This window comes from Lytechinus variegatus, chromosome 3 (genome assembly GCF_018143015.1).
Source record: "Lytechinus variegatus isolate NC3 chromosome 3, Lvar_3.0, whole genome shotgun sequence".
Classification (NCBI taxonomy): domain Eukaryota; kingdom Metazoa; phylum Echinodermata; class Echinoidea; order Temnopleuroida; family Toxopneustidae; genus Lytechinus; species Lytechinus variegatus.
In genome coordinates this window covers 44,709,930-44,722,642 of record NC_054742.1, presented here as the reverse complement: position 1 = coordinate 44,722,642, position 12,713 = coordinate 44,709,930, and the positions used below count along the sequence as shown (strand labels likewise).

Here is a 12,713-nt window from a genome sequence, read left to right as displayed (position 1 = left end):
TTTTTCTCATATGAGATAGTATCTTAGTATCATCATCATTCATTACTCTTATCAGTTTGACTGTCAAAATATATCATAAGTAATAGTCAAATTACTCCAAATGTTTAGCATATTCCTTACTAAGTGTATGCAGATGCATTTTTGCAATTTCCCGTAGGCCTATCTCTGAATTAATTCTCCATGACTTTGAAAGCAAGTTCACAATTATAAAACAGGATTATTTCTGTAACCAATGTGCAGCTGTAGGCTGACACTTACTCTCTATATTTACCTCTCCTATTTTAATACCACCTAATTGATTAGAATCAGCAAACGTGTCAAAAATCATGCAGATGTTCTTGCCCTTCGCATCGATGTACAAAATTTTGTTCATGAGTTACCCGATTACACATGCGCAGAAGACGTTTCTCCACATTTTCGCACCGACTAACAATCTATTTTTTTTAAGTTTAAGGTTACAAAGTACAATTAAAGTAGCGTTACTCCGTTACTGGATTGCGTTTCTATCACATTTTCTAATTTTTGGTGTATAGATATTTATACATTACCGGTATATTGAATCAAGAGTAATTTTGTACGTGAGGAAAAAGAAAATTAGTCTGGAAGCAATAGCAACGAATCGTACAGTCCTATAAATAAACTTTTTTCTGTCTAAAATTGTATCTACTTTATTCTTATAATATTGAATCTAATATAAGTAACAATAGTTAAAATAATAATGATAATCATAATAGTAATAATAATAATAATAATACTATTAGTATTAATATTATAATGAAAATAATAATAATAGTATTATAACAGTAAAATTACGAAGATAAATCTTTTAACTGTTTAACTGTTTTGTGAAATGAAGCGAAACTTTAAAATGTCATAGCTTTCTTATTTTACATCCGATTTTGATGAAATTTTTAGTGTTATGCTTGTTGAATCTCTTTTTATTCAAATCATGTTTTTGTTGGGGTGGACTTGTCCTTTAAGGATAATGCTATGAAGTACTATCTAGAGATTCCAATAAATATTCATGAACAAATTTCTGCTCTATAGTTAGCAAAATTATACCATTGAAATATTGTTGTTGTTTTTAGAACTGTCCTGCATGTCATAAAATCTAAACCAGAAATTGTAATATATTGATTGATACTGCAAATACAGAAAAACTCTGAGATGTAATAATGGGGATACAGGGAGAAACAAACAAATCTTCCCCTACTCTGATTGAATCCCTTTTTTTACTTCCTAAATAGCGTATTTGACAGTGATGGAAGATAAATCGCGTCGGACAGTTTGTATGGTAAATTACTCTGGAGACCTATAAATATTCTTATTAGCGAGCAATTTATTTCATTCTCATCTTAATTAGACTAAAATTCATTCCCAATCAAGATATTTCCATCCATTCTCAAGAACAACCCACACCAAAGTCTAATGCATCGATGATATGGAGAGCATGTGTGTTATTTGGCCAAAACTATTACACTTTAGTCTTTAAAACATGAAGACCAAATTCGAAGATAAATATAATGAAATTCCGTTATGTTGATAATGACAGGGGAGAAGGGTGCATGATGATCCTTTGTGGTATTGAATGTGTATGTAGGGTGTGGTTTGAGTGAGGGGCGAGAGTACGCATGCGTGTGGGGTGAAAATTGGATGTGTACCTATAACACATGAATCTGTGCGCCGGACGACCAAATATATTTGCAGTAGAGTGAGAGAGCGAAGCCAGCAAGCGGTGACTTGCGAGAAATAATTGAATAGCAATTATATCAAAGACGTTATACGCAGGATATTCCATAATCTACCACTAAAACCCAGTTCTAAAATTGGGGGGACAATCAACATAAATTAAATACTAATGAAATTTATGCATAGGATATTATTCGCTCGCACTCTGCTGGAGGAACAGTTCTTAGCAAGAAGTAGATACGAGCGGAAAAAAAAATCAACGACAAATTTTAAAATTCTATACCCATTTTATCAAAAATGGATGTATAGGATAACGATATGGAAGCGAATAAAACAGTTAATGTTTTTTATTCAAACCATCAAAATGCATGTTTTTAATTCATACATATAACTTACAAGTGGTAATGGAATGAATATTCCAAAATAAAATTACTGTTCATAGTTGTTGGTGTCTTGTTTCTGTTGTCCGTTTATTTCTCAGAATTTGTTTTAGTAAAATCATTTTCCATCTTTTAACATAATACTTTTATATTTTCAAGTTGTTTTAACATCTTACATATTCTAGTATTCGCTGTTATCCATGTGCAATTGGGTGTTCTTTCCTACTACTTTAACACGCGTTTTTATAGAACCTTTTTTTTACATTCTCTTAAATAAGGTATCAAGTCTGACGTTTCATGTTGGTTCTAGTAAAAACGGAATAAGGATAACTATTTAACCAACACACCAAAGGCAACAAACCTATTTTATAATATTATTCGGTGATATCATTTTTAAGCTGCTCTTCTATTCAGAATATGAATTCTGTAAAATGGCATTTATAAACAGTTTTCAGTTATTTCAGCTGATGAAAGAATCAGATTCATTATTTCATAAGCTCATTCGTGAAAACAAAATCATTCCATGCTCCCTAAAATGTTAATGAATGAAATTTTAAGAAATCATATTATTGGGAGCAGTTAGAAGATGTCGTTAAGAAAAAAATTCTTAGATTTCATAATTTCTCCCATTGATGATTTTTTCCTCTTTTTCTGCTTTATTAAAATCTAACATGAGGTCACTGTCAGCCTACCTTGATGATGATGAAATCCTTAGATTATATATTCATATAGTGATTCAATTATCTATGCGCTTTGCAATAAAATACATAGAAATGAAGATGTGAGTAAGAGGATGAATCATACATATTTCAGAAAATGGAAAAGAATTTGTGTCAAGTCTGTAATATTCAATGGGTAATGTAAAAGAAATACAAACACTATATGCATGGCTATACGCAGCGGGGGAGGGGGCAATTTGAAAACTTACATATTATTTACTAAATTTTTTTTTTACAATTTTCACCAAAAGTGCACACCAATTTTACTTCACAAAATGCAAAAACGCCCCAATAAGCTCGGTCGCTTCGCTCCCTCGCTTTCGATTTTTTGAAAAAGCTTTCGCGTGCTGCCCCCCGCGAAAAATTTCTGCGTAGTGCCATGACTAATGTGCTAATTGAGAAGGAAAACGTATATAAAATTGGAATAAAACATATTTTGTTTGTGTCATATTATAAATAACATGGATAATACTTTTGGTATGCTAAATAAAAATATAAACAGTAATTGATGAGGTCCTGTTACTATCAATGTCGTTGAAAAATGACAAATGTATTAGAGTACATCCGATATTTCCGTCAGAACAATGTCATATGCACAAGGAATTAGGTAAAGGTGAAAGCTTTAAGATGCATTAGGCAAATCTAGCAATCAGCTCCTGGGATTATGTAGTCTAGATCATACAACTTAAGTTCGTCATTATATGCGAAAACAAATTATCTTTGCTAAAAAAGGGCACGAATTGATCCAAATAATAGGGTTTCTTTAAGTAGCTTCTTTTCGATGGTAGAATAATCTTTCAAATCATGACAATACCAGATCATGTTATCCAACCAGACAGAAGTTATCCGTAAAATATACAGTATATATTTATATATTTCTAGTTAACCATAGTTATGATGGTGGGTGTATTTGAACCTCATATAGAGCAGTGAAATTTGTTTCGGTTTCTTAACTTTTATCTTTGCCCATGCATCCCCCCATCCCTGCACAAGAAAGGAAGGGTTTAAAAAAACAACTTAGTTGTGCCTTAATAATAGCAATTGCAATGGTACTCGGTGTATATCATGATATCGCCGAAGTCGACTAATAAATCATGTCCAGTAATACTGAATTTGAACATTGAATTAATTCTGCATATCAATATAATGATTTCATATAGCTAACTCATCCCTGCTCGTAAAGCCAAACAAAATAAACGTTATTTCATACAAAAAAAGTGATACAGTAATATCTGGATCCTGGCATAAGGCAAGGGGCCGTCCACCGAGCCTGTGTATTTACCATATAGCTTACGATGGAGGAAAGAGGAGGGCGGGGGGGGGGGCAAAATCACCCAATCGGTGTGTTGAATTTTATGTTAATACATAATGAGGTATTCTAAAGTTGTAAGACCATGAAGACCAAGTAATGTGTTTTCCGTAATTATCCCTTAACATAGTGGACGTTTGATTTTAATGGCTAAAATTGCTTTAGAATCCATTTTATGAAGCTATTTAAGACCATCATCATGACCATGGGTTCTTTGAAGATGTTAAATTTAAATAGATGTATTATGGAAAAACATATCTTTCAAAGTTGGCACAGCTGTTCTGCCAAGTGAATAATGATAATTATACTCTTCAAGATCATTAAGGTGATATGTTTACACTTGGATACTTGGATAATGAGAACATATTTTATAGTGTGATGTAAAATTTGATTTGCACAAACGTAAGGTATGATTGCAATGAATGAATCCAGGTGTCCATCAAGTCATAATCCTACAAGAGTTACAGTTCATTACAAAATATTATTTTCTAATGAATTATAGTTGTTTTATAGACACTTTAACGGATAAATGTGTAAGCAGGCGTGGAAACGGCCCTCGATCTTTAATTATCTTTCGAGTCAGAATCCCATTCTTCCCTTGCACCTTAAAAATGGGGGTAATAATACAGGAAATGAGAAAGTATGAATCAAAGAATTTTCATCTCTCAGAGTGGTTGCTACCTTCTAGCTTTTCGCTCCTATAGCTATGTGATATCCCATCACTACGTCTAAATCAGATCAATGCAAGACACTAAGAAATCGAGTAAAATGTTCATAATTTGCTGGTAACCCGGAGTAACTGACATGGCTGAAAGAAAAAGAGAGATGAAGAGAGGTTAAAAGTGCTGCGATAGGGCGGACGACCATCTCATCAAGAGCGATGGCCTTCTCAGGCAGCCTGTTTGAAGCTGTCACAGATCATAGCGTCAAAATGTCTTTTCATTTTTTTTTCTTTACTTGAGTTGCTTCCTTCTCTTTCCTGCTTTTTCTGTGGACGTTACTTCACGCTCTAATTCTTTTTCAAGGGAGCTTGACGCAATATGTTTAGTTTTCATAAATCAACAATAAAGCTGTTGAATATTTTCGAGCTTCGTATTTCTCAAATTGCACTCAATTTTTAAAGTATTGTACGTGGCTTTAAATACCGTCATAATGACATATGTGCTACTTTTTCTATGAGATTCGCCTACGTTAAGCCACTATTCCTTAGTTATTGTATGTGACCCGGCTATGCATTAATTTAAAAAAGAAATCGGTTAACCCCGGTTTGAGAAAACGTTTCCAATAAAACAAATTACGTCGTATAGTTGTTAGATTAGAGTGGTGTAACGGGAAATTTGGGGGTGCACTTCGATCAATACGGAGCCCAACAACAAGATACCAAATATGAGATTATCTTGAAAGCCTATGTACCAGGGGGCCATTTCATAAATCTATTCGTAAGTTATCCTTTCTTGTGGTAAATGATATTCACCATTAATGTTCATTGATGATTATTTAGCGCGTAACAAAGTTTCACCAGTCGTTCTTAGAGTCGCTCTGCTTCATATCAGTCTACAAAAACATAAAATAAAAGGCAATCAACAAAATTTATTAATGAAATGCAGATCCATCGTTAAAGGAAGCAAAATATCCTTCTTTTCCTAAATTCCTAAATTTGCATGAAAAGAAAATAAAACTTTACTTTTGGTTTGACTTTGAGGAGCACATGGCAAAATGGCGCATTTGATAGTCAGCGTAGACATGTAACTGATATTTTGTGAATACAGGGTCATAAATCTGCCCTAGTATCCGACATTTTTTTTATCCCTCTTGTTACAACCAGAGATGAGAGAGTATGTCAAAGCTGAGAAATCTGAATTTCAGATTATTGCAAATATAAGAGGCTCTTTCAAGAGCATGATGCAAAATATGGGTGGCAATTCCGCCGTATAATTTGAAGTAAAGACTGATGCACCATAATTAGATTTCATTTTTGGAAACTAGAATTTCTTATCACGCCCTGAACTCTTAAACCGAAAATATGTCCTTTTTGGTGTCTAAATGACTGGGACTAAGGCAAAAAAAAAAATTACCAGGAATACGGTATGAAATGACAATGGCCCACCTCCATAATTATTTTGGGTAATATTTTATTCGGAACTAGCGTTGCCCAAAAACATTGAAGAGTGTGGTATTCTTATTCATGTTATTGGACATATAATGTTTCCGTTCATGAAAGCTTGGTCAAAATGCACGATAATCAAAATGATAAAAGCTAATGCTTTTGGACGTGCATATTGCGTTACTGTCCATTTTTCAGTGACATTCAACCTTCTGAAAATGATTTCAAGCGAGGCAAACTGAAAGAGTAAATGGAGAACCATGACAACGACATGGTTTATTTTTTTAATTTAGCCATTTCAGATCATATGGACAATGCGTACGTAGGTATCCTGTATCATGTATTTTGATTCAAAGCTCTGGGAAATAATCGTGCTGGTTCTTCGAAAATAATAATTTTGACAACTTGAAAAGTCGTCATATTCAATGTAAATATTTCGTTTTAAAAGCATTGAAAATCACCATTAAAGACATTCAACTGCATACTTATAAACTGTAAATTAAATATTGTGCTGTTCATGTTTGATTTATAGTTGATTTTCATAATGGCTTAATCATTGATATTTTTGTATCTAATGGTCTAATTTGATAATGATTTCAATTGAAATGACCAGGATGAAAACCAACCTAGTTAAACTAAACAATATTATCCAGTTAAATATGTTTGATACCTTAATGAATGAATTTTACAACGTGTGTATTTCTGTCTGCTGTATCTAATCATAATCAGAATTTATATTTTATGCTTACCACACCTGGTGGCTTGTCATTGTTCAAAACCCACCTACACCTGACAAAGGAAATTATAATTGGTATAGTGTCGAAAATCTGTCTATCTGACGGTCAGTCGGGTGGGTGTTTCATGAAAGTTGTCAGCACTGACTAAATTGTCAGTGCTGACAATTATAGTGAAATCCTTGTTTTTGATTGGCTGAGAGGCACTGGCCTCTGACTGTTCCTATGGTAACTGTCAGCGAAAGACAACTTGTCAGTGCTGACAACTTTCATGAAACGGCCCCCTGATCTGGGTCGCCCTAGCCACTAACCCGTCTCTGTGGTCTAGTGGTTAAGGCACCGGCGTTCAAAGCTGGGGGCCGGGTTCGATTCCCGGCAGAGACATTTTTTCGGCATTGCCAATTTTTCGAAAGGGCAGATAGCTCTAGGGAACCTTGATTTAAGCTACGCCTCACATTGTTCTCTTCATCCATTTCTTTCACAAAATATTTAAATAAAAGAGTTGCTAAAGCTGGTGTACATGTATATGTATGATTTCATACATTTACATATATATATATATATATATATATATATATATATATATATATATATGACTTATGAGACACATATCTCACCAACCAACAAATTAATGCGAGCCTGTTTAGAACTGTTTGTAGTAACCCATTGGAGGATACATATCTCACTACACAGATAATGCGAGTGCCGAGAGCGAGCTGAAATTTCTTTATATTCTGACCTGAAAGCTTGATATTCTAAGCATTTTCGGTACCAATGATTAAGATGGGTATCTAAAAAACATTAAATGCGAGCGCAAAGCGCGAGCTGAAAATTTTGATAATCGATCTGAAAAAAATTACATTTTAATGGACGTTTTTAATAAAGAACAAGATATATATCCAACAAAAGATTATTGCAAATCGAAGCGGAAGTTCTTTCGAGGTTTAGAACTAAAAACGGGACTTTCTATTCACCTATTTAATCATGATAAGTATGGGTTTTTGCTACAGAAATGATGCGAGCGGGAAGCGCGAGCTGAAATTTTTTATATTCCAATCTGAAAAGCTGACATTTTGAGCACGATTTTAAATAAAGAAGAGTTTTGTATCTCAATCTCGCTTGCTGATTTCTGTGTAAAATTACAATCTTATATTATTTTTTGCACATGCGGAATTATTGGGGGCAAAACGATATGTATGCCCCCAGTATTTTCATTGGTGGGGCGATACCCCTGCCCCCTCCCCCAGGATCGACGCCTCTGTTTGTGGACGTTCATCACTATCTAACCTGATGGGGGTGTTTCACAAAGATTTAAGTATGACTAGAGTCGCACTTACATGCCGACGAGTACATACAACGAGCGATCTTATTGATTGATACAGTATATAGTTCGCGTCCTCATGGCACAATCTGACCAATGTGGTCATGCCTTTTATACCGCCGCACGCAATTAGGCATTTAACTGCGACTCTAAGTATCTTTGTGAAACACCCCCGTCGGTATCTATCTCTTTTGTAATCAAAGTCGATATTGTCCGAGTGAAGTCACGTCCTAAATAGAACCCGACACTTTGGAATAAACATCAAATATATATAACTCTCCTAGTGATCTGCCATAACCTTTGTGAACTTGGGCGGATATCAAAATCCATTTAAGGATTTTATGAAACATTATCAAAGCAGTCATCTTTTGCTTTCGAAAGATCTTTCAGCAGCTTCAGTGGCTGAATGGGAGGAGGAATATGAGAATCTTGAATGGGCTCACTAATGAATTCTGGCGAGTAAAAAAAGTCACTGTGATCTGAAATACCGAAGTATCAATATACGGCTGAGTGAGAGTTGTAGTTTAAAATGTTGAGTCCTTCTTAATCATCATCTGCAAATCTAGCAATGTTAAAGTTTTATGTTTCTTTCCTTGTTGGGTTGAGGGAGATGTCTATCTGAGACGAAACAAAAACAGAAAATATCTGCAAGACTACATCCCCGTGAAAATAATGGCAATCATTTAGTTTCATCTGTTGCATCGTAATGAATATTAAAGAAAAGGGACGGATCGATCGTTGAGATAAAAAAGAGCTATTGTTGCTGAAAGAGAGTTTTCGCTCACGCATTACGTTCTATGGAATTAAATATATAATTCACTACGATATTATCTACATCAATAGCATTATCCTTGGTAACCTTGACGAGAAAGATGGTTTAGTTTACTCACAATGGAAGTTCGATCCTGTGAAATCTAGATTGTGAAAGCAAATCACCGTCATTATGAAATAAATAATAAACATCATGAAAAATATCGTCGGAAAACTGTATTACTTTCCCCGGCATTCAGCAACAAAACTTTGAAATTCCTGTTCAGGTTTAAAGCCATGCTGAATGCTTTGCCAAAAGCACTATACATGTACACTAAAGTAATTCCATTTGACAAAGTACATTATGATGCGGTGTTTTGCTTAGGGTCATACATTTTCAGGTCCACTACATTTGATCCCGCGAAAAGTATTATGTGAAACTAGATACTGACCCCAAGTCTAATTTTAATCTTAATCATTTCAAACGATTTTTTTAGACTAAAGGCTAATTTCACGCCTATATAGTCGGGGAAAACTGGGGGTGGGGGCTTATTTAGAACCGTCGGATATCTGTTGTCAAAATACGCAATCTTGGTAAAAATCTATACATGCATGCCGTGATTCTTTTTTTTAAATGTAAGATTTAGTAAGATTTAACGAAATAAACCTGACAAAGTTTATTACGCTTTTGTATGGGTAAAAATGACTTTGCACTAAAATTTAAAACTTAGGTTTCAATAACAATCGATTTTGGTGTGTATTCTTTGTAGTGTTCTTGAGAAGTGCTCATGATTAAAAAAAATCATTTTAAAGAAGTTGTTCCGACCTGCCAGTACAAAAAATTATTTGCGTTACTCCTGAGTCCTGAACCGCGCACTCAGATGTTGCAATAATATTATAGTCTTTTAGATCCACGAGAAAAATAATAAGAAACATCGCGGCGAGAGCTAATCGCATGATCTTGGGGATAATCAGCCCCCTCCCTCCCCCATTCTTTTTAGTGTTAAGATATCATTTGTGATATTTTCTGGAAATTTCAGACTATTTCAATTCTTAAGATCAGAAGTAGTTTTATGAAGAAAGTTAAAGTGTGAATCCATACACCATTCACGTAAATTAGAAATATCTTGGTGGAAAAAAAGGTTCGAAAAAGCAATGTCATTGATTGCAAAAGTCATATGAAATACTACTACTACTACTACTACTGTTATACTTCTATAATACTACTGCTGATACCCAACTATTACCATTCCCTCTACCACTGGTAATACCACTTCCTCTTCTACTTCTACTACTAGCTCACTACTACTACTACTTTTACTACTACTACTACTACTACTACTACTACTACTACTACTACTACTACTACTACTACTACTACTACTACTGCTGCTGCTGCTGCTGCTGCTGCTGCTGCTACTACTAGTACTATTACTGCTGCTGCTTCTACTACTACTACTACTACTACTTCTACTACTACTACTGCTACTACTACCACTGCTACTGCTACTACTACCACCTCACTACTACTACTACTACTTCTATTACTACTACTTCTACTACTACACTGCAAAAAATCCGGTGTTGATTTAACACCAGCCCGGAATCTATATATTTCAACACTAGAGAAGTATTGAAACAACACCAGTTTGGAATCAAACCGATATGCTGCTTTAATACTAATTGGTGTTGTATAAACACCTACCTGGTTTTAGACCAAAACGAAACTGGTGTTATTTAACACTTCTCTGGTGTGGATATATATAGATTCCGGGCTGATGTTAAATCAACATCAGAGTTTTTGCAGTGAATTACTAATGCTGCTATTTTCACTACACGGTTATGTAGGAGACATTGCCATTCATAAATGATTTATGTGGGGACTACGCACATCTACCGGGATTAACCACTTTACTTTCTTTCATCATTTTTTCATACATCGTATACTGATGACTTATAAATCATCACGATTATAAACGCCAACGAATATCTGAATAGATGATTTGAGCAAATTTTAAGTATAACAATTAAACTCACCGCTAACCACTGTCGATGAAAGAAGCACCAAGGCAAGTATAACAGGAACTAAAAAGTAATAAAAAGAATTTTTATGTCTGACTCCACACGCCATTTTAGTCTGTGTTATAGGGGTTGGTTGGCTTGTTGATGGAAACGTCGAGTGTAGGTGTTCACTCTCCTTTTGAGCAGACGATCAAATGCGTTCAGATGGAGACCTGCTTTCAGAGAAAGCCTTTTTATCCAAAATCAGACAGAAGAAGAATTGATCTAGTGAACTCCTTCGTACGTTCATTTAGAGTGGGTCAGAAACTTATTTTTCTTTTCTCCAAAATCACCTTCATTGGTGTTTCATAAATTACCAAGCTGCTTTATCGATGCTAATTTACGAAGCGAAGTTCCGAAGTTTCATAAACCAATCATTCCTCGAAGTGAATGACCTGACCAGGCAAAAGCTGAAAGGTAAATCGACGATGGCTAAAGAGGAGAAACCATTAGCGGATTAATGAAATAATTGTTGTGTAGCAGAAAACAATTAATTAGATGACTATAGATACAAAGGTGGGTAGACACTTAAACTGTCTGCTTTTAAAAACAAGTACTTGTTGACAGCGTGGTCAAGCAGCATACCTTGTTTCCTCATCGCAGTTCGTCGTTTAACTGAGATGGACCAGCGCAGCAAGACGGTTTCTTTTGTCTTCACACAGGCGAGTCAATTACGCGTGTGAGAGAAAAAGAGGCGGGCAAAGATGTGTGTTTTTTAACTGAAGGATCCATGGATGTTAAAGTGGAACCCGCCCCTACTAACACATCGCATATCGCACACCCACACACACCCATCTGCACACCCACCTCACCCACTCGCCCACACACCCAATTTCAAGCAGATACACATCATCATAGCGTAACACATCCCCACATCCACTACACATTTCCTATCTGTCTCACCCACACAAACCCACCGCACTTATCAGACAGAATAAGGGGAGAAATATACTTGTTTAATAGACAATATACACAACAAGCGGAACTCTTCAATTCCGGGAGATCTATAAGGCTGGCAGGTTATAACGTCCTTCAAATGTTTTTTTTTTTTAGATAATACCCCATCCTTTTCGGCTTTTTTGTTTCTTTTTTCATACTTCCGATTTTTTTCTTCGTTGCTTTCTACTCTTTTCCCGTCTTTTTCTTCCTCATCTTTCTCCATTTTTGTCAACTGAGTGTCATACTAGTGGGTCTTGTTACTTGGCAGCACTGAAGTTTTTTTGTACATTATTTTCAACACTCATAAATTTCCATCGCATGCCATTTAAAATCTGCCTTATCTGACTTTTCATATGCAAAATCTATTTAAGAATTACTAACATATTTACATAAAAGATGTCATGATGAATTTGAAAATGGATTACGTTATGTTCACACATGCGCAGAAACACTGATCACATGAGGTTGCTTTGTTCAATAAGCTGCATGCTATCACTGATAAATTTGTTAAGATATTTGGCTGAACTTTATCGCTCCATGTCTTCACTAATTTTTTTTTAGAATAATAAATGAACGGCATACAAGAAATGGATATATCAATCCCTAACAAAGTAATGAGCGCCATACCATCTTAACTTTGGTTTTGATAGTAAACGGCAAGGTGGATCATAAAGAAGAGGAACAAACATTAAAAAAAAATCAGCTAT

At 35.0% G+C, this 12,713-nt stretch overlaps 1 protein-coding gene across 1 annotated transcript in view; it reads right to left on the bottom strand.

The window, feature by feature from the left end:
• LOC121411132 overlaps positions 1 to 11,695 on the bottom strand; it is a 28,239-nt gene extending 16,544 nt beyond the window's left edge. Inside the window, exon 1 of the mRNA XM_041603664.1 lies at positions 11,044 to 11,695. Coding sequence (XP_041459598.1) covers positions 11,044 to 11,137 — 94 coding nt within the window. The 5' untranslated portion in view covers positions 11,138 to 11,695. The remainder of the gene's footprint in view (positions 1 to 11,043) is intronic.
• Positions 11,696 to 12,713: the final 1,018 nt, after the last annotated feature.